Source organism: Bos mutus, chromosome 13, assembly GCF_027580195.1.
Source record: "Bos mutus isolate GX-2022 chromosome 13, NWIPB_WYAK_1.1, whole genome shotgun sequence".
In the NCBI taxonomy this organism is placed as follows: Eukaryota; Metazoa; Chordata; class Mammalia; order Artiodactyla; family Bovidae; genus Bos; species Bos mutus.
In genome coordinates, this window is record NC_091629.1 from 42,573,290 (window position 1) to 42,601,092 (window position 27,803).

At 44.5% G+C, this 27,803-nt stretch overlaps 1 protein-coding gene across 18 annotated transcripts in view; it reads left to right on the top strand.

Moving 5' to 3' along the window:
* The window catches only part of LOC102274620 (serine/threonine-protein phosphatase 4 regulatory subunit 1-like), a 74,153-nt gene that overhangs the window by 28,526 nt on the left and 17,824 nt on the right, over positions 1 to 27,803 (top strand). For 6 of the 18 annotated variants that reach the window (XR_011466553.1, XR_011466555.1, XR_011466562.1 and 3 more), the window contains 5 exons: positions 4,321 to 4,423; positions 6,723 to 6,865; positions 13,074 to 13,222; positions 16,100 to 16,480; positions 24,690 to 24,785. The exons of 2 other annotated variants lie outside the window; for them this stretch is intronic. Coding sequence is in view for 4 of the 16 variants with exons in the window: in XM_070381498.1 (XP_070237599.1) it covers positions 6,833 to 6,865; positions 11,091 to 11,195; positions 16,100 to 16,249 (288 nt within the window). In the remaining 12 variants the exon portion in view is untranslated. Of the gene's footprint in view, positions 1 to 4,320; positions 4,424 to 6,722; positions 6,866 to 11,090; positions 11,196 to 13,073; positions 13,223 to 16,099; positions 16,481 to 24,689; positions 24,786 to 27,803 lie in introns of all 18 variants that reach the window. 10 more of the 18 variants (XR_011466563.1, XR_011466560.1, XM_070381496.1 and 7 more) reach the window with 6 other exon arrangements.

The window sequence follows — 27,803 nt, forward strand, 5'->3', positions numbered from 1 at the left end:
ATATTATATAATTTTATCCAATTAAAGATATAAATTTAACTTCAATATCATTATCTATCATTATCACAGTCCACAAAATTAACAATAATGCATCCCAATTTCCCCTGACTGTCTCAAAACGCCTTTTAATGGTTGGTTGATTTGAATCCTGATCCAAATAAAGTCCACACATTTCATTACATAGATGTCGTCTCTCAAGTCTTTTTTTTTTGTTTATAGTTTTTTTTTTCTTTTGATATTAAATCTCTTTTACCCTCTCATTGATTCTCCCTCTCATCTTCCCCCTACATCACTTATTTGTTGAAGGGATTATTGGTCTTGCAGAATTTTTCACATTCTGGATTTGTGATCATTATTCTCATGGTGTAATTTAACGTGTTCCTTTGTTTTCTGTATTTTCTGTAAACCGAAAATTAAACCTGGAGACTTGATTAGATTCTGCTTCAATTTTTTTTTTTTAAACAATACTGCGTATGTTTTTTTGTGTATATCTTATTAGAAAACACCGTGAGACGGGGCCCCACTCTCAGAGCTGTTAATATTGAGCAGTGGGTGCAGGTGTTCTTTGTTACAAAATTCCCCACCAACCTTTCTTCTAATGATTTCAGTGGTCACAGATAATCATTGCTTACATCTGTTATTTCATTGTCTGTTGGAAATTGGTAATTTTCTTTCTATTGTCTACGAAATCTGTAGTATAGCCCCATTTTCCATCCTGTTGTTGGCTCTTGTTGCCTTTTCTCTTTGCTTTTCCCAGATAATTCTTTCCAGAGGATTATCCATTTTATTAGTTGTTTTTAAGAATCAACTTTTGCCTTTGAATTTCTCTGTTGTATGTTCATTTTCTAGTTTTGTAATTTTTGCTCTAATCTGTGTTATTTTCTTCCTTGGAGTTTTTTTTTGATGGGGATTTAACTGCCATTCTTTTTCTTACTTCGTCTGAGGGATGCTTAACATTTTGCTTTTATGGTCTTTCTTTTATAGCATTTGCATTTTACATTAAGTACTGTATTAAGTATTATGAATACTTAAGTATTGTATTAATTGTGTCCTCAAGTTCTTATAATATTTTCATTTCCTTTCAGTATAAAGTATTTTTAACATCCATAATGATTTCTCCTTTGACCAATGAGTTATTTAGAAATATGTGGATTAATTTTGAAATATTTGAGAATTTTTCAGGCGTCTTTCTGTTACTTGATTCTGAGTGTAAGTCTTTTGTGGTCAGAGAACAAACTTTGTGTGATTTCTGTTCTTTAAAACTGTTGAGACTTGTTTTATGGTTCAGTGTCTACTCTTACTTGTTGAATCCTTCACATGTGCCTGAAAAGAATGTGCAATATTTTGAGGTAGAGTTATCCTATCAACGTCAACTGGGAAAGTTTGTTGAAAAGATTATTCAGGTCTTATATATCCTTATCTATTTTTGTTTTCTTGTCCTGTCAGTTACTGAGAGGGATCTTGGGATCTGTGACTTCCTGACGTTTCCTAAATGAGCGTATGTGTATGTGAGTGTTTTTGTGTACATGTGTTGTACATCTGGTGAATCCCATGGACAGAGGAGCCTGGTAGGCTACATTCCATGGGATCACAAAGAGCTGGACAAGACTGAGTGACTAACACATACACACACACACATTGCACATTGATGTATAAACATTTTTTTGTTAATAAATGGGTTCATACTATATGTTATGAAAATAATATAGTTCATACTATATTATTTTTCTTGTTTTTTCTTTTTATATATCATGGGCAGCTTTCTAACTCAGTGCATTTCTATAGGTACCTTTAATAATGATTGTATAGTATGCCAGTGTATAGCCACATCCTAATTTATTTTAGCTTCCCTCTTCTGATAGGCACTTTGATTGCAATTCTTTGCTATATAATACTGATTGATGGCTGACTTGCTAGAGGGCTCAGCGAAAGCCAAATGCCAGACTGAGCTTCATGGACACAATCTCAAGATTTCATTTAAGCTTCCTCACACTTTTCTGAGGCACACAATTGTCCTGTGTTCTTTCAGGTCATCAGCACAACAAGCAGTGAGAAGTCTTGAGGTTTATGCCCATCCACTGTGACCTCGCTAGGTCATTCCAATATCAAGCAGCCAGGTTCTCCAAAGTGCTGGTGCCAGAGCACCGGTCTGTTTGTGTCTTTACTCACTCACATTCTGTATTCACCGCAAGGTCTGTGTCTCTGCTCCAGGGCCCTCTCTTACTGCTTTCCTGGCTCCCCTTAAGAGGGCAGGGCCCCTGGGACCACTTAAGGCTGGAGGCACTGCTGTATATCCATTCGGTGGCCCTACAAGCAGATTGGCGATCTTAGCTGCTTAATTTCCCAGGGGAGGCTGCCATCAATGTGGTCCAGTGGAATGTAATCAGGGGCTTGACTGTCTGTTTCGGCTTCCCCAAAAGTCCCAGCTGCCAGATCTTGGCCTTGCATCCTGGGGGCGGGGGATTGTGGGGGTGCTGTACACCTCTCCCTGGACAGGCCTATTCAGGTGAAATTTCCTCCCGGACTGCCTCTTTGCATTCCACATTTCCATCATCTTTTTCTGAATATTCTGGTAGGTTTTTGACTTTCCCTGTTCTCCAGTGCATGGCCGGAAATGAATCAGAGACAAGTATTATTTCTAGGCTGTCAGGGACCCAGAGGAGCAGGCAGAGACTCCTTTCCATTTGCTCAAAGACACCTCACAGGGAGTCCAGGCCCTCCTCTCAGGCATCCCATGGCCTCCGGGCCACCATTAGCCACTGCTGATTGCATTGACTTCTCTCATCAGTGTCTTTCTTTAAAATGCCTTTATCAAGGCATACTTTTCATGCAATAGAACCCACTCACTTAAAGCGTCCCCTGCAGTGAGTTTGGGGTAAATGTGTGCACTCACGTCGTGCGCACCCATGGTCAAGGGTGAATATTTCCATCCTCCTTGTGTCCTTGTTTGTTTCTGCTATCCATCTCCCCTGTCTCACCACCGCTGACCCAAGCAACCACTGATCTGATTTTTGATGCTAAGGTTTTGCCAGGTTTTGCCTTTTTAAGAATTTCCTGTAAATGGAATCACATGGTATGTAGTCTTCTCTGTCTGGCTTCTTTCACTTAACAGAATGCATTTGAGATTCTTTCTTGTTGTCCCCAGTAGTTCTCTCCTTTTTTTTACTGAGTTGTGTTCCATCGAATGGATACTCTGTGTTTTGACGGACATGGAGATTTTTTCATTCTGTGACTATTGTGAATGCTGCTAATGTGAACACTGGCATACAAGTCTTTGTGTGGACATATGTTTTCATTTCATTTGGGTAAATACCTAAGAGGGAATCTCTGTGTTGAATGATAAGTGTGTATTTAACTTTTTGAGAAACTGCCAGATTGTTTTCTGAATAACCTGTGCTGTTTTGCATTCCCACCAAATCTGTTTCTATGGTCCCTATCTTTGCCCAGCACTAGGTATTATTATTATAATTTTAGTTCTTCTCGAGGGAGTATTGTTACCTCATTGTTACCTCATTGCGGCTTTTTCTGGTCTTTGTGTTTTGTCTTTAAACCTTCTTGTGAAGTAAGTTTAGATTCATAGGATTGTTGTCAACGTCATAGAGAGCCAGCATCCTTTAAGACGGTGGTTCTCAAACCAGGGTGGGATTTTGCCCCCGATAGGCATTTGACAATATCTAGATGCTGATGCTGGGAAAGACTGAGGGCAGGAGGGAGAAGGGGACAGCAGAGGATGAGATGGTTGGATGGCATCACCAAGTCAATGGACATGAGTTTGAGCAAACTCTGGGAGAAGATGAAGGACCGGGGGGCCTCATGTGCTGCAGTTCATGGGGTTGCAGAGTCAGACATGACTGAGAGAGTGAACAACAGCAACAATAGCCATTTTTGATTGTCACATCCTGGGGAGGGGCAGCCAGGGGGCAGTACTGACACTCAGGGGGAGGCCATTTGAGATTGAGGTGGCTATCAGATGTCCCTTTGGACCTTTTCCTTCTGCATTTGCTGGTCACCTAATTCCCTCCTGCTGTCATGGGACCTCTTTTCCAAGTCTATCTAGGCCTGAAGAATCTGTTGGAGAAGGAGAAAAAGGTTTTCTTTTGTGCCCGTGGACAGTTTTGACCTCCAGAGACTGCCGGCCTGGAGGATATGGGTCCCCTTGCTAGAGGATGTGGACCCATGTTGAATGACCGCCTTCAGACATCCCTTGATGGGGTTTTCTCCCTCTGGATGTAGGTGCACCCTGATTGCTTTACCTGCTCGGAATACATGCCGGAGTGAGCACATGTAACTGTGTGGACCCTTTCTCATCTCCACTGACAGGTTATGGCCCAAGGGCTCCTTGATATCTTCATGGACTTCAGTAACAATGAAGAAGACTTCCTAACAGTAATGGGGATCATGGTCAGATTGTCAGAAGACTCAGGTTTGTACAAGGACTGGATGCGTCTACTTTTACCATGTGCTTTTCCAAGAAATTGTGTATGAGTTTTGGTAGCTAATTTAAAGTAAAACCTGTTTATTAATTGGGAAACTATACACAATGTCTAACCATGAGTAGATTTTTGTCACGAAGAATGGCCTCTTAGTTGGCATCAGATTATCCTTATTTTTAGAAAATCAGAATGACTAAGGACATGGAACAACAGACTGGTTCCAAATCAGGAAAGGAGTATGTAAGGCTGTATATTGTCACCCTGCTTATTTAACTTATATGCAGAGTACATCACGCAAAATGCCAGGCTGGATGAAGCACAAGCTGGAATCAGGATTGCTGGGAGAAATATCAGTAACCTCAGACTTGCAGATGACACCACCCTTATGGCAGAAAGTGAAGAACTTAAGAGCCTCCTGATGAAAGTGAAAGATGAGAGTGAAAAAGTTGGCTTAAAACTCAACATTCAGAAAACTAAGATCATGGCATCCAGTCCCATCACTTCATGGTAAATAGATGGAGAAACAGTGGAAAGAGTGGCAGACTTTATTTTTGGGGGCTCAAAATCTCTGCAGATGGTGACTGCAGCCATGAAATTAAAAGACACTTGCTCCTTGGAAAAAAAGCTATGACCAACCTAGACAGCATATTAAAAAGCAGAGACATTACTTTGCCAACAAAGGTCTGTCTAGTCAAAGATATGGTTTTTCCAGTGGTCATGTATGGATGTGAGAGTTGGACTATAAAGAAAGCTGAGCACTGAAGAATTGATGCTTTTGAACTGTGGTGTTGGAGAAGACTCTTGAGAGTCCCTTGGACTGCAAGGAGATCCAACCAGTCCATCCTAAAGGAAATCAGTCCTGAATATTCATTGGAAGGACTGATGCTGAAGCTGAAACTCCAGTACTTTGGCCACCTGATGGGAAGAACTAGCTCATTTGAAAAGACTCTGACGCTGGGAAAGATTGAAGGCGGAGGAGAAGGGGATGACAGAGGATGAGATGGTTGGATGGCATCACTGACTCGATGGGCATGAGTTTGAGCAAGCTCTGGGAGTTGGTGATGGACAGGGAAGCCTGGGGTGCTGCAGTCCATGGGTCGCAAAGAGTCGGACACGACTGAGCGACTGAACTGAACTGAATTGAACTAAAGGACTCTGAATGCTGTTTATCCTGGCAGTTAGGACTTACTGTATTTTGTGAGTTTTGCCAGACTACCGGTTGCTAAGAAATACCAAGTCAAAAGAGGTCCTTTGGATTAGAACAATCCGAATCATTAGTTTCCCTCACGATCTTTGTAGGCTAATCTTGATTTTTCTTTCTCTTTGTACCTCTCCATAATTGCTAGCTTGGAAGAAAAGCACACTGCCTTATGGTAGATACTAACATTGTCCATCTACCCCGCCCCCCACCCCACCGTCTCAAACACACAGAGTTGCGATTAGTAAAATGAGCGACTAGTAGTAAGATGAGCGACTAGTGGAGTTCTAGTCGCTCATCTTACTGCCAGTACTGACGGCTGTTCTGTACCCCCACTTGTCCTCTGAATGGATAATGACCGGTGAACAGCTTCAGAAAGTTTCCAAAATCTTAGGCTTGCTCTAGATTTTGATCCTTTTACTAGAAAATAGAAAAATAAGCCTTTCATATAGTTCTCATATTAGTTTAAAATATTCATATATTTTAATGTGATACAATGCTTTTAAAAAGGCCCAAGTGGATGTTTTGAGTCCTTAAATGGATTCTCTTTGTAAATGAGTCACCATTTACAGTGCTGAAGCAATTATACATTTGTGTTAAATTTAATGTGTTATATTGGAGCTGGAGCTGCTCTTTTGTTTAATGCTGTGCCGCCGAAGTAATTGGGATGCGTGGATTGTGGGGGAGCACATTTATGAAAGGATTGTTTATAATGTATACATTCTGGCTAGAATTTAAATAAGCACAACCCATAGGTCTGGCATATATGCCATTAGTTGTAATGGGTTTTGGACGCTGGCCCGGCACGCAGACCTCCTGTTCCCACCTCGATTTATATACGGCTTGTTATAATAGAGTTGTCATTCTCTCTTTTTATGTTTTTATATCGCCCTATAGCTTACTAGCTTTTTAAGCTTGTCTGTAGCATAAGCACTCTAAATGGGAAGTGATTTTTAAACTGCATTTGTCTAATTTCCTTGATGAAGTATTTTAGTAAGAAAAGCTTAGAAACTATCAGTATATACTGTATAAGATGCTTGGCTTATTCTTATATAATTCTTTTGCTCATTTTTTTTTTTTTATTGCTGCAGAGCCCACAGTGCGGACTGAGCTGATGGAGCAGATTCCTCCTCTTGCCATTTTTCTATAAGAAAACAGATCAGATTTTCCAGTTGTGCTCTCTGAATGCCTCATACCCATCATGGTGCGGTACCTCACAGATCCAGACAATCAGGTGTGAAAAATTACAACCTGAAGGTCTCTGCAGCAAATTCTCTTTCGTCTTACTTTAGCTGATATTCATAACTCAGAAAACAGCTACTTAGGATTTAGTGACTCTGGAACAAAAGGTCTGTTTTTGCTCAGTTTCTTTAATCACATAGGAAAATAGAAGGCATGCATTCTTATTATCATGAGCTATTTCTCTTTAAAAAAAAACAAAAACTTTTTATTATGGAAAATTTCAACCACATCCAGTAGTCCGAGAGGTATTAAAATGAATGTCCACGTACTCTCCACCCAGCTCCAAATGTCATTAACATTTGACCAATTTTTCTTCATTTTTCTTACCCAGATAAAAGCAGTCCCCAGACGTTTCAACTATACATGCATTAGTATTGCTCCCTAAGAAATACAGACACTTAAAAAACTCCCATAATGACAGCAGCATTATCACAAGTATAAAAATTTTCAGTGGTTCCTTAATAATATCATCTAATATCTAGTCCTGTTCAGATTTTCCCAGTTTTCTCCTACAGCTGCTTTTTGCAGATATTCTGTTCAAATCGGAATCAGAAGTTTCATGTGCTGTTGTTGTGTCTTTCAAATCTCCTTTAATCCGTAGTGGTTCTTCCTCCCCTGCTGTTTATTTGTTTAGGATACTAGGTTATCAGTCCTATAGGGTTTCCTGCATTTGGGATCTGGCTGATTGCATTTCCAGTGCCATTTGAGAAGTTCCTATATTCCCAGTGTTCCCTCCAAATTGGTGAAGTCTAGAGGCTCAGTCAGACTCAGATTTTTGTATAGGGTAGTGAGAACACTTTTTAGATGTTGCTGTGTTTTCTTGCTGCGTCAAATCAGGAAGCACAAAAGCCATGTGGTCACTGGATTAGGTTCTGTCAGCCTTAGCTGTTTATTATAAAGTTCCTCATCAGCCTCTAAGCAGCCACTAGTGAGCCTTGCCCAGATCTAGGATTCTGTTAGAGGTTGCAAAATTGCGATGCTCTAATTCCATCATTCCTTCTTTTATTTTTAATTTTTATTGAAGTCCAGTTGATTTACAATGTTGTGTTAGTTTCAGGCGTACAGCCAAGCGATTCGGTTATACGTGCATGTGTATATATATAAATGCACTATATATTCTTTTTCAGATTCTTTTCCCCTATAGGTTATTGCAGAATGTTGTGCGCAGTTCCCTGTGCTATACAGTAGGTCCTTGTTGGTTATCTATTTTATATATAGTACTGTGTATCTGTTACTATCATTCCTTCTTAATTTAATAGCTGGAATACTTCTGTAACGAACTTCCCCGCAGCTATTTGGTAACCCTAAAGAACTGTCTAGGGGAGACAAGTTAAATGCATCACTCTCCCCCTTTATCTGCCAGTTTTTAGAAGAATTAGTTGGTGTTCTTATAACCTTCAAGGTTACCAATTAGGTTTTGAAAATTTATTTTGAGCATTATTATGAACTCCTGTACCTTAACATATTGCTGCTGCTGCTGCTGCTAAGTTGCTTCAGTCATGTCCGACTCTGTGTGACCCCATAGATGGCAGCCCACCAGGCTCCCCCGTCCCTGGGATTCTCCAGGCAAGAATACTGGAGTGGGTTGCCATTTCCTTCTCCAATGCATGAAAGTGAAAAGTGAAAGTGAAGTCGCTCAGTCGTGTCTGACTCTGAGCGACCCCATGGACTGCAGCCTACCAGGCTTCTCTGTCTATGGGATTTTTCCAGGCAAGAGTACTGGAGTGGGGTGCCATTGCCTTCTCCATCTTAACGTATTAGGTATGTCTTAATCCACCGTATTTGTTATTCTTTTTGATAATCAAATTGTCTTAGTTTGACCAGTGGTGGAACCCTTCCAGGTGGCTCCTGAATCTTCTTAATGTGACCCAGTAGACTTTGCTACTAGCTCACTTCTACCTGGAATCAGCCATTTCTCCAAGGAACCCTGGTTCCTTTATGAGGGAAATGATAATACGAAGCCAGAATGCGGATACCAGAGGTACTCGCTATTACAAGATTGGTCATGGCTTTTAGTGACAGGGCGATTTATATTCTTAAAAAATAAAAATTCCTCATGAGTTTATATTGATATTTCCTACTCAAATTTAGGATTATAGGGCTTTTGTACATGTGTGCTAAGTTGCTTCAGTCATGTCCAACTCTTTGTGACCCCACGGACTGTAGCCTTCCAGGCTCCTCTGTCCATGGGATTCTCCAGGCAAGAATGCTGTGCTATGCCCTCCTCCAGGGGATCTTCTCGACCCAGGTATCGAACCTGGGTCTCCTCCATCTTCTGCATTGCAGTCAGATTCTTTACCACTAAGCCACCGAGGAAGCCCTATAAGAGCTTTTACTTACTTAATTTTATATTTGTATTTTTTTATTTGATTGTTTTTTTTACACAATATAAATCTGTCTTCTTAATGGTATTTATGTGTATATGGTGTATGTGTATCTAAAATAAAAATAGCAGCATTATTACTAACAGCCTGGTAGAATTACCGAGTATAGTTTATGATTTCTTTGCAGTTCTTTTTGCTTTCAGGCTCTTTCCTGCTGGAGATGCACAGGCATATCAGCGTGCTTTAAAGTCACTTGCACTAACACTTCTTTTTGTGGTTAAGCTGCCATCTTGATACACAGTTAGGCTCATTTGTTTTCATTTATTTTTCATTTTTAGGGATTGCTTTGGCTTTTACATGTTGATTTAATTTAGATGTGTAATTATTTAAAATGTTTTTACATGATTCTAAAGTCAAAACTGTAAAAGAAAGTACATTTAGAGAAATCTGATTTCCACTCCTGCCTCCCTCACCATCCCCTCTCTCTCTCCCTGCCACGGACGGCCATTTTTATTAGGTTTTGGTTTATCCTCGCCTTTAAAAAAATTACCCCCCCACACAGCTCATAGCAAACGCGCATGCGTCCATGTGCCCTGTGCCGCCTCGCTCCTTTCTTAGGCGTGAGCAGGGTACTGTGCCTGGCACTCTGCCCATGGCCTTCCCCATTGTCGTGGGGTCCCGAGGTTAGCCCGGGGTCGGCTGGGGAAGGCGTCCCAACGCTTTCTCGTCATCACAGGGCTCCACTGTGCTTTACCCTAGACCTGCTGCTGCGCCTGCCCTTTGACATGTTAAAATTGTTGCAGCAAGTAACTTTGTGTCATTTCTATTTCTGTCAGTTTATTTGGGGGATGGATTTCCACAAAGGCTAAATGTATTTGCAGTTTTTTACATGCCAAGTTTTTTTTTTTTTGGTTACTGTCATCGCCAAGAAATTATGCATTAAAAAAAAAATTGGTTTTATTTATTTTATCTGGCTGCGCTGGGCATTCATTGCGGCCCATGGGCTTCTCCAGCTGCAAGGGTAGTGCTGAGTTGCCCTGAGGCACGTGGGATCTTAGTTCCCCGACCAGGGATCAAACCATGTCCCCTGCACTGTGGATTCTTAACCACTGGACCACCATCGAAGTCCCAAGAAATTCTGCAGTTTTGACTTGTATTTCTTCCTTTGATCCAAGCATTTTTAAAGAGCAAATAGTCCCCTCTAACTATTAGACAATGTGCTAGGATTAGGCATAGTTTTTAAATAAGTAAAGAAGTCATCCTGCCTGCACTCTCCTAACATCAGTATTTTGATTATTTTTGCATTTTCTCCTCCAAGGGCTTACTTTTTTTTTTTTAATCCTCCTGCATGGGTCTAATCATAATGGGATGCAGTTTCCTCCATCCGTTCATTTGTTCAGACAGCTTCTGAGTGCCTATTATGCGCCAAGCCTGGCGCTGCGTGCTGGGGATGAAGAGATGAGCAGGACAGGTTTTCTACCTGAGGAAGCTCATCTGCGTGTCACAGACATTATATGTCTTCATCATCTCCATATTTTTAATTTTGTTTTGAATGCTTAGCTTTCTTTCAGCTTTTTTCTTGTCCTGTAGATGCAGTGAGCCTCATAAAAGGTGCAGTTTCATTTTTCTCTTGTTTTCCCTTTGGATGCATTCTTAAAAATGAGGTTCTGCTGGGTTGGGGGGAGTTTGACAGTCTTGTTGGCCTTTATTCCGTGTCATGGTCACATATTTGACTCCAGAGCAGGGAGTCAGGGACTGTGTTTCGGTTGTTTTTTTTTTAAGATATTTATTTATTTTTGGCTGTGCTGGGCCTTCTCCAGTGCGGGCGAGCAGGGGCTGCTTTCTAGTTGCGGTGTATAGGCTTTTTGCAGAGTGCCTTTTCTCTTGTTGCAGAACATGGACTCTAGAGCGCAGGATCAGTGGCACAGGCTTATTCACCCCATGGTATGTGGGATCTTCCCGGACCAGGGGTCGAACCAGTGTTCCCTGCATTGGCAGGTGGGTTCTTAACGACTGGACCACCAGGGAAGCCCAGGGACTGTAGTTTTGATCCTAGGCTCGAGTGTGGTTCCTGACACTCAGCCTGTGTCTCCTGAGGAGTCATGTCCCTGGCCAAGAGTGAGCACTACTTGCTGTCAGCCTGTGCTGCTCATACACCCCCACTGCCCTGGGTCACTGCCCCCGCCCTGCCCCAGGGGCCCCACAACTGCCTTCCCAAATGGAGATGCCATCCACTCTCTCACTGTGACTTCCCACCACCCTGAGCTTGCCCGCCCTGGAGACCTCTGTCTCCCGACTCCCTCCAACCCTGCCTTTACTTCCTGTTGTTCCTCAGCTGCTCCCTCTCTCAGCCCACCTGCCCTTTCGGCCTGTCTCCACCATCACTCTCCATTTTTTCCCTGTGGGCTCTGCTCCCATGCTCGCAGCTCTGCCCGCCCCTCCCCAGCCCGTTGCTTCTTCCATCCCGGTTGCCGATGGTGCGTTGATTGGTGCCATTGCAAATATATGGGCTCCAGTTGGCACTGCAATTGCGGTGCTGCCCAGCAGCCTGCTTGTCCCTCCTCAGCTGCTTTCCACATCACTGTGGCAGCTCTTTCAGACCTTCACCACTTCCATCAAGCCTCCTCCACTCGCCCTGCCTCACCCCTGGCCCCTGACCTTGCCTTCCCCTTCCCAGAGAAGACAGTGGCCTGTGGTCTTCATCTGCTTTCGTGAGGAAGGGAACCACTGTCCACTTTATTCAGTCCCCTAGAACCACACCTGGGGATCGTCCACATCCTTCCTCCTCTCTCCTCCCAGGTCTAGTCGGACCCAAGTCTCCTTTGTTTCTGTGACAAATACAAAACCCCGTGAGGACACTCCTCTGCTCCCGCCTGTCATCTTTAAACACAGAAATGAGATGCAGTCACAACTTACTAAATAGTCTTCAGCCTCCTTACAGCTCTGAGGCACAACCCCGCCTCCTCCATGGGCCGTCCATCCCCAGCACACTGTGGACACCGCAGGCAGCCAGTCCCCCACTTCTGCTCATGCTGACCTCCCTGCTCCTTCCACACCCCTCTCTGCTCCCCACAGCAGATACTACTCCCCGCCCCATGCCACAGCCACCCCGTGGGCAGGCCCGCAGGTCCCTGAGGAGGCAAAGACGCAGGTTTTGCTGCATGCGTCAGGGGGCATGCCAGCTCCCATCCGGCCTCTGCGTTTTGGGCCTGCCTGCGGTTCTCTGTTCCTCATCAGGTACTTTTCATGGCCACTGAACATGCAGTGACTCCTGTGAGGTATGAAATTCACAAAATTGGGCATGATAGCAGTATTATCACCATGACTGCTGCGATTGCCAAGAGCTTCAATTTCTTGAGCTCTCACCGTGTGATGTACACGGTCTGGTTTCCCCTTCCTACCCACCCCAGGGAGAACGGGCCCTCTGGGAGTTCATCCTCGCTTTAGAGGTGAGGAGGCCAGGGTGCTGAAGTGTGCACTCATGTGTGTTGGGAGTCTGGGCTCCTGAGGCCCATCTGGTGGAGGACGACTCTGGGATCTCCCATGGTACTGGATATCCTAACCAGTAGTTTCTTTCCCCGGAGAAGGCAATGGCACCCCACTCCAGTACTCTTGCCTGGAAAATCCCGTAGACAGAGGAGCCTGGTAGGCTGCAGCCCATGGGGTCGTTAAGAGTCGGACACGACTGAGCGACTTCACTTTCACTTTTCACTTTCATGCATTGGAGAAGGAAATGGCAACCCACTCCAGTGTTCTTGCCTGGAGAATCCCAGGGACGGGGAGCCTGTTGGGCTGCCGTCTATGGGGTCGCACAGAGTTGGACACGACTGAAGCGACTTAGCAGCAGCAGTAGCAGCAGTTTCTCTCCCATCCTAGGCTCTGAGCCCCTGATACCAGCATCTGGATCATCTTTATCTCTGTGACTGGGCACAGGGCCTGATAGCTGGTGGATTTTCAGAACTGTGTTGGCTACGAACTCTCCCTTTGGTGATGTAGCTGTCCTGGGCTACTTGTCTCTGCTCACGGTAAGAGACGACCCACCCCCCTTTCCGGTCTGATGTCTTCCTTCCCCTCTTTGGTCCCGTCTCTTGTTCATAGCTTTTCAGTCTCTCCCGTTGACTTTTCTCTTCTGCTTATAATCATGCTTAAGGCTCCCTCCTTTTTGTGGTCTTGACTCCCGAGTGGGTGCACCATCACTCCTTTTCCAAGCGTCTGTGCTGCAGCCGGGCCCCCCAAGGGGGCTCCTGTTTAAGGCTCTGCTCTGTGGCTGGTGGTGCCTAAGCCAGTGAGAGGTCTCTTCCCATGGACTCAATGAATCTCATTCTGAAATCTAAGGTTTTTACTTTATTTCAAAAACAGTTTTAATTTTTTTTTAATGTTATAAAATATTTTAATCATGTGGGAGGATTACGTTGTAAACACCCATATACTCACTGCTCATATTCAGCAAATGTTAACATTTTGGAGTTTTGCTTTAGACCTTTTTGTTTTTGTTATAGGTCACAGATATGGTGAGAACCACAGTGGGCCCTCCTTCACCCCGGTCTCCCTCTAATGTAGGAGACGCTGCCCTGGCTTGGGGTGTCCCTCCCACGCAGGGCGTTATGGTCGCACCGCACGTGTCAGAATCCCTGAATAAGAGAGTGCATGTGGACACCTGGACGCTGCTTATCAGCAGGTCCCTGACCTTGCCCTTCCCAAGCTCAGTGACTGGCTTTCCCTAGACGTGCCCCGTACAATGTGGAACTCAAATGCTCCAGCGCCCAAACCTATTCTCTTCACCTTCGGTCTTATCTCTCCTGTTTTCTCCATCTTGGGCAGAGAGCCTGAGTCCTCTTTGGGTTTCTGGGACCACGTGCATACAGGGGCACCTTCTCCTCTCTGTCCACCACCCCTGAGTCCAGGCCTGGTCAGAGTTAGAAGCGTCACTGCCCAGCAGCCCCTCACCTGCTCTCAGCATCTAGAACCCTTGGGGTTTCTGCACTTTCACCCTCACTGAGGCTGAGAGGATCTTGTCACGCCTCTGCTTTTCCTCCCTGGACTCCCTGCCACACCTGAGTGACCACCACAAATACCAGTGGGACCCTGGAAACCTTACCCATCTGATTTCCCTGGCCCTTCAGCCTTCGCTTTGCCATCCGGCCGCCGCCCCCGTGCTGTTCTCCGGGACTTCTCTGCCGGGCTCATTTCTGCACATGAGTGTGCTGTCCTCCCCCCCTCTTCTTGCTTGATGGTTTCCTGGGGCTACCTGAGGACTGTGTTGCAGACTGGGTGGCTTAGAACAACAGAAGTTTATCCTCTCATAGTCCTGGAGGCCAGAGACCAAGATCCTGGTGTGGTCCAGGTCATGCCTGCTCCGGAGGCTCCAGGGGCTCCATTTCTGCCTCTTCCAGCCCCCTGGCAGCTGCTGGCTTTCTTGGCTTGTGGCCGAGTCACTCCAGGCTTGGACTCCATCTTCACACAGCCTCTCTCCTCTTGCGTCTCTCTCCTCCCATCTTTCTCTTCTGGAAACACTTGCGGTTCAGGTGATGACATGCCCACCCTGATGACCTTGGGTGACAGCGGGATCATCAGCTTAGTCACATCAACAAAGAGCCTTTCCCCAAAGGTCACCTTCAGAGATTCCAAGGTTTGATAGGGACAGAACCTTGGGGGCATCACCCTTCACCCTGCCACTCTGGCAGGCTTCTCAGTGCCTTTGACGTGTGGCTCCACCCTTGCTTGGGGCCTCCCCCTGAGACCCCGGCTGCTGCCTCTGGCCTCTCTGCTGCCATGTGGGACTGTGGCGGGTCGGGTACTTCTGCTTTGTGGTCTCTCCTGTCCCCACTCTTGGCAGGTGCTAGACACTCAGTAACTGTGTGACACCTCAGAGTGATTGACGGCTTTCCGTGCCTGTAGTCAGATACTGAGTACTGTCACGGGTGCTGAGTAATACTGCTGGGGGTTCCCTCCCCGCCCCCACCCACTCCCCCTGGCTTGTTGCAGTGGCCGCCTTGCTGACCTTCCCGCCCCAGCCTTTCATCGCCGCCACTGCTGGAATGATGTTTCTAAAACACTGTTTTCATCCTGTCACCTGCTCAGGAACTTGGATGTTGCAGCCTCCGGGGCTTCAGTCTCTCAGGCTTGCCCCGAACCCCCACCTTATAATCACCTGCGACTCTGCCTGGCACGTTTCTGGGTCCCGTTGCTGTTTTCCTGCTCTCTATCACTGCAATGAGCTGCCTGTTTCATTACTTGCTTCACAAATTGGAGCTTCCTGTGCTTTCACGTCTCCAAAAAATTCTCTCTCCAGCTTCTTAGGAACCCTCTGAGCTCTGGTGTCTGCTCACCTGGTGCAGAGGACAAGGGGCAGGTAGCACCCCCCCCCCGCACCCCAGGTTTCCCTTCTCTGGCCTGAGGAGCCTTTATGCTTGTGTCCTGCCCCAAGGGGCAGATCCTCCTGGCCCTCGCTTTACAGAGTGTCTGGGGATGGTGCTGCCTTTCCACCCCCTTGCCTGCATGGTACCCACCCCCAACCTACCCACTACTGGTTCACTCTCTGTAGTGGGAAGACAGGCAGCAACGTGTCATCGTACAGGGAAAATGCGTGTGTGCGTGTGTGTAGAACTCTTGTGTAGGAGATGTGAAGGCGGAGTGGGGCCTGGTTAGGCCATTAGAGTACAGCTGGGGAACCTGACCCACACGGGGAGGTGACATGTGACCTGAGCACTGAGGAGCAGCAGGCTGCCAATTAGTTGGCAGCCTAATTAATCTAAGGCCTCAGGGAGGAAGGGGGACCGAAGGAGACCTGCGAGCTGCAGGGGAGCAAGAAGGGGCCGGCTCGGCACTCGGTTTAGGGAATCTGGTCTTGATCCTGGAAGCGCTTGGGCTCACACTGTGCTGCTCCTTTTCATCTCTTCCAGGTTAGAAAGTCAAGGCAGGAGGTGCTGTTGATGCTGCTGGAGCAAGGGCTCATCTTTCACGACATTGAAAGCAAAGCGTGCCCAGTGCTGCTGGTGCTGTTGGCCCCTAGTGGTAACGATGAGTACAAAGCAGAAGGCCATGAACGTTAGTCTGTGTGGGAACAGCAGCCCCATGTCTCTGCCAACTGTCCCAGAACTTGGCGTGAGTGTGACTTAGAGTGCCCTGTGCATACAGTGGTGACCAGCACTGTTCCCATAAACAAGGAAGCTGGCAACGCGGACTTCGTCAGAGAAAGTTCACAGTTCAGATCCAAGTGATTATCCTTATACCCAGTTGTTTCACGAAGGCAAAATTTGGGACTCAGCGTGATTCTGGCAGAGGTAGGCAGCTGGCTAGGTGCTGAGGTTTCTAGGTAAATCCTTAAGCCACCTGGGATCATGGGCCCCTTTTCCCAAAGTGAGGACCCGAGGTGGTATGGGAGATGCTTTTAGGTGCTACTTGGACAATTTTTAAAAATGGAATAGACGTGGATATCTGTTTTATAAAGTAAGATGAGATTGAACTGGGCATGTCAGCAAATAAGAAAGAGTCTGGAGAAGGCAGGGTCCTGTTCATCTCAGTTTGGGAAACACCGTGATATCTGTGCTTTTACCAGTAAAGGTATACAATGAAAGGATGAGTATAAGCACTGACCGTCTTCTGCTTTTAGTAGCGAAGTTTATGGTATCCTTGGGTTTGTAGGATTCTATACCCATTATGAAGTGATTATATAAGCAAGGACTTTCTCCTTGCTTCCAGAGCCCTTATTCACAAATGAGCTGCTGAGGAGGCAGTGCTGGCCTTCACTGGCCACCCTTGGACTAAGAGCCCAGCTTGTCCCTGCGCTTATCCTTCACAGCTCAGGGGAAGGTCATCCAAGACCACCATGTGTTCTGTAGCTGCTGCTCCCTCCCCAGGGACTCTGGTAGGTGGTGCTGCACAGTCCACCCCTTTCTGTTGGCATCACAGAACTAAGGGTGGTGCTAGAGATAAAGAACCCACTTGCCAGTGCAGGAGAATCAAGAGATGTGGGTTCAGTCCCTGTGTTGGGAAGATCGCCTGGAAGAAAGCATGGCAACCCACTCCAATACTCTTGCCTGGAGCCCGGCGGGCTACAGTCCATAGGGTTGCAAAGAGTGGGACACAACTGAAGCATATACACACAGCATAGAAGTAAATAGCTCCAGGATTATTCCAGCATTTTGAGGGAAATGCACAAGGATTTTAAAAAATCTTAAGCCTTAATTATGAGTACAATAAGATACAGTTGTTTCCTTGGTGGCAAAAGAATGATGTTCAAGAAAGGAATTCTGGTGTGGAAACATTACACATCATGGAGCTAAAAATTTGTAATACAGCATCAGAACATTCGATCATTATTCTTCATTTATGTAAAAGTTGTTCTCAACTATGAGTTAAAGGTCCGGCTTTTTAAACTAATTTAATTTTTTGCATAATCCATATGTTTATAAGATGAATCAGGCTGAAGAATAATTGATTATTAAAATTCAAATTCTCCACGGTTCTTTTATAAATTTCAAGTTTCCCTGTAAGAAATTAAATTTATTTTGCAAAGTGAACCTAGATAATATCATTTAGTTGGGATATCTGGCAGCTGAGTGGTGAACTTTGCCAATTAGATCTTCGTTTTCGTTTGAAAGTTGGCTAGGCGAGTTTCCAAGGCTACAACTGACAACCAAATACCATATCCCTAAAGACTGATAATAGCATGACAAATAATTCTAAAGGCATTTTTGCATGATTTTTATTTTGTTTTGTTTCCAGCCACTCCATTCTTGTCAGCAGTATTCTTCTATTTTTTTTTATTTTTGGCGAAAATATTTGGAAAATATAATGTCTTCAAAAAGCTCTCTTCACATGTCACTTGCACAACAAATAGTTCACATAAATTGTATTTTTCATTCAAAGTGGGTTGCCGATTTCATAACTTGAAATGTGCAGGCTTTTAAACGTGGCTGCAAAAAGCAAAAATGATCTTGACCTGTGCCCAGGTGGAGGCATATCTGCATTTTAGAGGACTTCTGGAAGGCTACCCCTTCTCTTCCCTTGGAGCCCAAGGAAAGCAGGACTTGGGGTGCCTTGCCTGGCCTGTGTATACTCGGGTTGGACTCAGAAGCTCCCTCCCTTGTTCCTTGGAGGCCAAGAGTCTAGGAGCAGTCTCACTCCTTGGGACCCCAGAGCCCTGGAGCACAGAGATGCTGTTCTCTCTTTAGCGAGGAAATAACAGTAGGATAGGAGTGGATTTCATTCTTCAAGGAACAGAGACCACGTGTGTGATTGGCAGAGCTCCCTCGGGAAGACAGGTTCTCATTTAGCCAGTCTGAGTGACACCTTGAACACCGTGGCTATCGATGTGTATTTGTGAGGAGGTGATAGGAGAGAAAAGAAGCAAATTGCAGTGCTCCGATGTTCTTGTGTTTTGGGCTTTCTTTGCAGCCACGTGGTGTGAATATTGCTACATCCGCATGTTCACAAACACATGCACTCTTGGAACAGTGCTGTTTTGAAAAGATTGCTTCTGCTCCGAGGCACCTGCACGCCTCCATAGACAAAGGCGTGTGTCTATTCATTAGACTTTACATTCTCTCTGGAAGTTACAATCAGTTGATTCTGATGCCAGCAACCGTAGTGTACACATGACTGGGGGTATTAGAGCTCGCCAACAGGCCGCGTCCTGGGCATTTAAAACTGAGTTATGCAGTGCAGATTATGTGTACTGTGCGGTGGTTTCCTATGTCCTGGTTTCTCGCATAAACGCGGTTGTTTTGTGAAGTCTGTCTAATATGCCAAGTGACTTTAGCTACTCCCTCCTTCACAGTCAGAAGACTGGGTTCCTATCTGTCTTGTGTCATTTAGCAATCGAATCGTAAACGTCATTTGTTTGTTTATTTCTCCTTCGAAATGGTGCACTTTAAACACAGGTAGCTTTCTATCACTGGCACCCAGCACAGTGCCAGGCCCAGAGTCAGCACTAAATAAATGTTAGTTGTTGAATGAATGAATTGGTAAAACCTGGAAGCGCCGTATCCTGTAATTATATCTCGACAGCATAAACAGGCCACCGGAGACCAATTACAATTCCTCTTGTTTGCAGGAAGGCCATTAGCATTCTGAGATTATAACTAATTGTCAGAAGCCTATTTTTCTCTCCCAACACGTTTTTGCATTAAGGCTTCCTCATTTTTTGTTGTCATTCCTATTTTTAAGCTCATTTTTATTTGTGCATTCATTTAAAAGGAACGTTGTGGTTCCCTACTGTAAAGAATAGCTGGGTCCCAGCAAAAACGTGAAGGTGGTCATTCCACACATGTGGTTCCCAGGGCCAAGGGAATGTCATGGCTCGTCACGCGGTGTGCTGACTTTCTAATGATTGTGAATTTGTTTTGTATGGGCAGTAATAAGGTCCTGTGGGTGTGGCCAATGGAGAGAGTGGATGGAGATGCCGGCCTGTTGCCCGTTACCCTGGATACGGAGCCTCGTGTCTCATTTCTGTGGCTGTCACTCCGTGCAGCTCTGCCGAGCACCAGATCAGCAATACGTGTCTCCTCAGTCCTGAAGACACAGCCTTCTCCTTATTTGAGTTGTGGGGCGAGTTCCCTCTCCCCGCCTCCCTCCACCCCATTTGCTTCTCTTTTCCCTCTTGTCTGCTGGGTGCAGATTCCAAATAGAATAGCTGGTGAACTGCTAACCAGGAGCTTGCTTGGCTGTAAAATACATAAATAAATAAAGGCAGTGCTGTGCAGTGGGCAGAGCAAATGAGTGATGGGAAGCCCTTCCTTCTTTCTTCTTCCCCTTTTCTTTTCTTCTTTTATTTTGAGGAGGATGGGGGAGTTCTTTAAACATTTTTTGGAATAATTTTTCATTCTGTCTTAATTTCAAACTTGTAGAAGAGCTGCAGGAGTGAACTGCTGTATACCCTTTGTCCTACTTCACCCGTGGTTTATATTTATCTCTGTTTGTTTAATCACATCCTCTTTCTTTACACATGTGCACACACACACATCTCTCTCTCTCTATATATATGTATATATATATATACATATATACATGCGCATATGTGTGTATATTTTTCTGAGCCACTTGAGAGTAAATTGGAGACACTGTTGCCCCTTTACTCCTAAATACTTAAGTGGATATTTCCTAAAAACAAGGAAATTTTCTCTTAAACATCCACAGTACATCGATCAAAATCAGGCAGTTTAACCCTGATGCAATACTAATACGTCATCCACGGTTCATGTTCCAGTGTTGCCGTTTGTCCAGGATCACCCCTGGTACTGAATGGCTGCACGTCCTTTGTCTCCTTGGGCCTGGGATGGATGTGGAGTCCTTCTCTGAATTTTGTAACATGAACATGTGGGAAAGGGACAGGGCAGTGCTTCCAGTGAAAGAAGAAAAAGTGAAAGTGTTAGTCGCTCAGTGATGTCTTGACTCTTTGCAACCCTATGGACTGTAGCCCGCTGGGCTCCTTTGTTCATGGGATTTTCCAGGCAAGAATACTGGAGTGGGTAGCCATTTCCTTCTCCAGGGAATCTGCCTGGCCCAGGGATCGAACCTGCATCACTCACGTTGCAGGCAGATTCTTTACCATCTGAGCCACCAGTCTCGCAGTTTAGGCTCATCTGACATTTCCTGGTGACTGTGGAGTCCAGCTCAGCGTTCCTGGTGGGAAATGGAGGGTTGTGCTCTTGTGTATCACATCAGGGGGCCCAGGACTTCGGTTTGACCTGATACTGGCGGTGTGAACTCTGGTGACTTAGACGGAGGTGGTGTCTGCCCAGCTCCTCTGCGCTTCTTTTCCCCTCTGAATATAATAAGGGGAGTTACTTTGCAGCCACACGAGTTTGTTGTTCATCAGACTTTTACCGACTCCTGTTAGCGCCCATCGATAATTCCAGCTAACATTGCTGTGAAGTGTCCTGTCTCCATTATTTGCTAACATTTTGTTGAGATTTTCACATCTATATTCAAGAAGACTATTGTAGGCAATTTTCTTTTCCCATTATGTTTTTGTCAGGTTTTAAAATCAGGGTTATTCCAGCTTCAAAAAAATGAGTTGGGAAGTATTCCCTGCTCTTCTATTTTCTGAAAGATTTTGTTTAAGATTGGTGTTATTTTTCCCTTAAATATTTGTTAGAATCCCCCCAGTAAAACTTCTGGCTCTAAGGTTTTCTGAGATGGTTTTTGATGACAGATTCAACACAAATATGGCCTGTTCACATCTGTTATTTCATCTGTGTCACTGGGTAAGTTGTGTATTTTCAGGAACTTATTAATTTCATCTGAGTTGTTAATTTATTGGGATAAAGTTGCTTACAATATTCCCTTATTCCTTTACTCCCTGGGAAGATCTGCAGAATTATCCCTTCCATTTATGATAGTGGTAATTTCTGATGTTTATTATTTCCTTCCTTCTACTTACCTGAGTTCAGTTTGCTTGTAGTTTTCCGGTTTCTTAAGGATAAAGCTTAATTTTTCTCAATCTAGCTTCTTTTCTACTTTAAGGGTTTAAACCTACACATTTAACATTAGTGTCTTTGTCATGTATTGGCTTTTACTAAAAAGTGACTTTCTCTATCACTGGTAGTAATCTGTATCTTGCAGTCCACTGAGATAGTACGATTAATAAATATAACCACTCCAGCATTCTCGTGCTTACTGCCCATCACAGTATATCAGTTTACATCTGTTTACTCATATGTCTGTATATGTCTTTACATTGAAAATGTTCTTCCTTTAGTTGGCACAGAGTTTGGTCTTGCTTTTATATCCAATCTGATAGTTTCTGCCTTTTAATTGGCATGTTTATTGCACTTATGTTTAATGGAATTATTGATATATTTGAATTTAATTCTGCCACTTTGTTTGTTTTCTATTGGTCTCATTTGTTCTTCTGTTAATTTTTTCCTGCCTTCCTTGGGCTAATTGACTATTTTTGTAGTATTGCATTTTAATTTCTCTATTGAGAATTTTCAAAAAATATAGTACCTTGCTGCAACACAGTTCCCTCAGCCCCCTCCTCTGTGCTGCTGTTTTCACATACATTATGACGTGTACATTACATGACAATCCCGGTAATATGACATTACAATTTTTGATTTGAACAATTCTAAGTTTTAGAGCAAGTAAAAAAAAGAGAAAAAAAATGAATCTCCTTTTATACCCACATTTTTACCATTTTTGATGCTTTTGTTTCCTTTCCTTGGTCTGAGTGTCCATCTAATGTCATTTCCCTTCAGCCTGAAGAACTTACTTTAGTACTGTTTTTAGTTTGGTTGGCTGCTGATGCAATCTCTGTTTTCATCTGAAAATGTCTTTTTTTTTTTTTGCCTTCAATTTTGAATGATGCTTTACTGGATATAGAATTGAGGTTTGTTCTTGTTTTTCCTTGCAGCACTTTAAAGATAGCATCCTGCTGTCTTCTGGAGAGGTCAGCTGTCATTCATATCATAGCGCTGTGTAGAATATCCTCTTTCCTCTGTCAGCTCTTGAGATTGTTCTCTGTGTCTTTGTAGAGTGGGTGTTTTTCCTGCTTTCTGTTTCTTAAACTCCTTGGATTTGTGTGTTGATGCCCTTCAGTTAATTTGGGCAGTTTTTGGCTGTTGTTCCTTTAAGTGCTTTTTAAAATCTCTTTTTTCTTTCAGTCCAGGACTTGGATTACATAAAATTGGAACCCTTGATATTGTCCCGTTAGGTGTTTGGGTTTCTATTTTTGTTTATTTTTTTAAAGTAATTTTTCTGATGCTCAGATTTGGTGATTTTAATTGCTTTTTTTTAAGTTCAGTGACTTTTTGTCACCTCCAGTCTGCTGTTAGGCCTCTCCATTGCATTTTTTTTTTAACCAGAGTTATTATGGTTTTTAGTGCTGGAGCTTCCATTTTTTACCTTTTTTGTAGTTGACATATCTCTATGATGTAGATTCCCTGTATGTTCTTTATGCTTATATTTTATTTTAATCCTTGAATATATTTATAAAAGCTCCCTGAAAGTCCTTGTCTGGTGCTTGCAACATTTGGATCATCTTGGTGTTGATTTTTGTTGACTGTTTTTTTCTTTACTATGGGTCCCTTTTTCCTGTTAACACATAATTAGTTTTAATTGAATGTTGTTGTTGTTGTCTGACCAAGCTACTGTGTCTTGGTCAAAAGTCTTGATTCTTCTGACCAAGCTACTGTGTCTTGGTCAGAAGTCTTGATTCTTTTTTATAGTTCCTATTTCTTTGATGAGATTTCCTATCTCTTCATTTGTTATGAGTATTTTTCTTTTAGTTAATAGCTCTTTAAAGTCCTTTTAAAGTTCACTACTTCTAACATCTGGATCTTCTGTGGATTTGTTTCTACTGACTGAGGTTTTCCTTGAATGTAAGTCACATTTCCCCATTTGTTCTCATGTCTATAAATTTTTATTATCTAATGTGTCTTCTTGACGAAACAGTGCAGAAACTCTGGACTCTGTGTTTTTCCTCTGAAGAGTGTTGACTTTGTTCTAGAGTCTGCTCTCTCTTCAGCCCTCAGCAGCTGAAACCACACAGCTCCTTCTGCCTTCCAGCTATTGCTTCACTCTGTGAACCTTACCCCCTCTCCAGTGCCCACATGGTGCCGAGATCAGCTGAGAGTTAGAGTAAGGTTTAATCTCAGGCAGGTGGGGGCTTTCCCTTGTCTAGCTCTCTTCCAGGATTTCTTCCTCACTTTCCAGCTGCTCTGGTCACCTCTGTCTCTGTCCTCTGACTTCTCAAGCCAGTAAAACAGTAGCTTTTACTTTAAGTTCAGCTACCCTGCATGCTGGTGCAGAATAAGGGGTGCCCTGGGCAGAAAGACAGCAGCAGGGCATGTTGTATCCAAGGTCTGCTCCCTTTTAGTCTTGCCAGTGTTTGGTAAGTCTTTGGTGATGGCCTGCAAGCCAGCTATTCCTATATATCCCACTTCACCAATATTTGGTTTGGGTAACAGGAGTTCCCCTCTTTGAGTGTTAGTTTCCTCATCTGGAAAAATGAAGATGAATGATACTTATGTCGTAGGTTTTGAGGAACATGAAAGAGGGGATGTTCATAAGTGCTTCATGCATGTGTCGGGCACACAGTAGGCATCTGGTAAGTGGTAACTCTCAGGCTTTAGACCTGATCATGTCTGTGCTCAGTCGTGTCCAACTCTTTGCGACCCTGTGGACTGTAGCCCACCAGGCTCCTCCGTCCATGGGATTCTCCAGGCAAGAATACTGGAGTGGGTTGCTATTTCCTTCTCCACGGGATCGTCCCAACCCAGGGATCGAACCCAGGTCTCCCGTGTTGCAGGCAGACGCTTTAACCTCTCAGCCACCAGGGAAGCCCTTCTGAGTAAGATGAAAACTGTTGGCCTTCTATTGATATAACTTGACAAAATGCAAAAGAAGGTGTTCTCTGTTTTGACTCCTGGGGTGTTCTGGCAATATTTTGAATATTAGCTTTCAGAATCTAGTTAGTGATCCATGTGAGATCTGTGCTGTGGTATCTCAAGTGACCTGGGTTTTTTCTTGTTATTTGTAATCTGCAAGCTGTCATCAGTGCTGAGCAAGAGCACAGTTGAACGCCTGCTGTTCCCTCGATTCTGTGAACTGTGTGGCTACGGGAAGCTCTTTCAAGTTCAGAAGGTGGGATCATGTGGTTTCAAAACTCAGAAAGTTAAAACATTCAAGATCGATTCCTTTAAAGTGCCTGGATTTCCTCAGTAGACACAGTCTGGATGAAAAAGTGCGGCCAGAGTAAACTGTGTAAGACCCAGTGAATACCGCTGCCCTTTCTCCCTGCCACTCAGGCCGTGGCGATTCGGGGAGGCACAGGAGGGAGGGACCTGCTGAGACCTGTTGGCTTGTGCTTAGACACCGGGCCAGGTGTGCAGGGCCTCTCACTGTGTGGGCTGAGGGGCTCTAGGACCCTCTTAGCTTTGCCGTCCGTTCTGACTGCACTCCCTGCTCTGCCCTCCCCTTTTATGGCTGGTCACTTGGCTGTCAGAGTCTTCCTTCTGAAGGCCATTGCCTCCCCACCCCCTCCCCGTCCCCAGCAGCCTCCCCCTCTGCCTTGCTGTGCAACTGCTCATCTTCTCTATGGCCTCTCCTCATGACACGATGTGGAGCCAAGTAGACAGGGCTCATTTACCATGCAGAGAATATTAAGGGTCTCTTTTGCTCTATTGCTAACCAAATGCATTATGTATTGAGACAATTAGGAGCCAGAACGTCCTAGCATGTGGTGCTCAGCTGTAAATCTTCTGTTTCCAATGCAGCAAAGGCACCTGGGTGGTGCTGAGTGGGCGCCGGACTCAGTAAGTGCTTGTTAGCTGCCTGACCAGTGGAGTAATTGCTCTCAAGCTTCCTGCTTGTTGGTTTTCACAATTTGTTAAGACAAAAAGAAATCTGAGAATAATGAGCATGCGTTTTGCCTCTTTAAGGTGCGTGCTACAAATTTTGGTGATATTTGTCACGCTGTCAGACAAGAAGGCCCTGAACAATTTTTGGTACATGACATTTTGCAAATTGTAATTGCCGACGCACATCTTTTGAAATTAGTGGTAAAGTTTTGTCTTTATGAGCCTGTTACTTTGGAACGGCAGCTCAATTTTGCATTCATCAGTTTCAGGTTTCTTGACTCCAGGAGCTGAGGTTTCTCTTAAGCACCAGGTGGCTGGTTGCGGGGTTGAGCAGGAGCAGCCCCCGCCTCTTTCCTGGGGGCTCCTGCTGTAGCTTCCTCCCTGGTCACTTCCCCCAGTCTCTTCTTGTTGTCTAAGCCACCCGCTCTGTTCCTTCATGACTGCTCTTTCTGTAACACTGTTCCACCACCTCACTGCTGGGCTTCAGTACCTGTGGGACTTTTCTTGGTTTACAGATTAAAATCCAGACTCCCATTTGCTCCTCCTCTGCCCGGGTCCCTTCACAGGTGCCTTTCCTGTCTCACCTCCACCACCTCCCTCAGGTCTGATTGCTGCTCTAACCATTGGTCATGCATGTGAATCACGGGGAAGGCGAAAGGGGGTATTTTTGATAAAGTCCCTGGTGATTCTTGGCACAGCAGGGTGGAGAACCATGTCACCCTTTGGCTGGGGGGCTTTTCAGGGCCTCAAGGCTTTCTGCTCTTGCATACCGCCTCTCTCCCCGACTTCCCTGCTCATTAGTACCCACCTCCCTCTAGAGGCTTCCCTGCCTGGGGGGACCCTGCTCACAGTTCACACCCAGCTTGCAGGTGCGTTTGCTTTCTCCCTGTCCGGACTCACCTGCCGCTGTGTCAGAGTTAGTTTCTCCCTTCTTGGCCTTCTGTAGCATTCTGTTCAGGGTGTGTCCCTCACACTTGTGTGTCCCTCACATGCCTCTTTACAGTGTCACTGATGGGGGACCTTCACCTAGTCATGTTGGTCTGCTTCTCCACTGCCCACTGAGCACCAGGTCCCCAGAGAACTGTGCTGAGTAAGCACTTGCCACTTTTATGTGACAGGGCGTAATACCTGGATGGTTTGAATTAACCTCAAAAAGTATCATCTTTAAGTTGATTTTTAAATTTAAGTTTAGAAGCTCATTTTGTTCTATTTAAACTGTAGCCATTCAACATAATTCTGAAATAATTTTTAGTGGGCTGTTGCCATGAACACACAACGTTATCTCCTATAGCAGACAGGAGAAGAGCAGTGACCAACATACTAATCCTTCTGTAAGTGGAAATTTCCACGATCGTATGTTTCTATTTGTGAAGCATTTTGGCTAATTATTTTACCTAAGGATATTAAAAACAAAGCCTTATTTTTAAAGGGTAAATTTAAAAAGAGGTCATAATCATGACCGCCATACAGATATAAGATGAACACAGGTCAGAGCGTTTATTGACTACATCGATTAGTGAAGGAACCAGTAAGATCCAACAACTAGCTTAACTGAAGTGCCATATATTCACAGTCACACTGAGGAGGACCGACGTGAACTTGTAAATTGACTCACCACCATCCATATCCAGGGTGATGATAACCCATTGCATTCCATCACTCCCAGCTTGCCTTCTATGAACAGGAACAGTTTGCATTACTATCAGGTTTTAACAGTCTGCCCTCTATGACTAAAAGGAAGACTGTGGCTCAGACATAAAAAAAAAAAAAAAAAAAAAAAAACCTGCCTGCAATGCAGGTAAACCCGGGTTTGATCCTTGGGTGGGGAAGATCCCCTGGAGAAGGGAATGGCAACCCACTCCAGTATTCTTGCCTGTAAAATTCCATGGACAGAGGAGCCTGGTGGGCTATAGTCTATGGGGGTTGCAAGGAGTCGGACGTGACTGAGCGACTAACACTTTCACTTATGACTAAAACATCCCCAAAGACCATCTTACCTTGGTGGATGTGCTGCTTGGGGAATCCAGAACTTCAAAGCCATCCACAATTGTTCTCTATAATTCATATAACAGATACCAGTCATTCAGCCTTTGGGAGCTTTTCTGTATTTATCTTGTTGGATTTAACCAGGTCATTTGCTAGAATTAAGGGGTAAAGGAAGTTACTTCTCATTATTTCTGTTTGTTTCCGATGCTTCCTTTTGGACTCATATCTGGTTCCCTTTTCTGCACCCTTAACTTACAGCTCTGCCTCCACGGCATCACTGAGTCAGGCCTGCCCTTGCTCAGGATGGCTGAGTCAG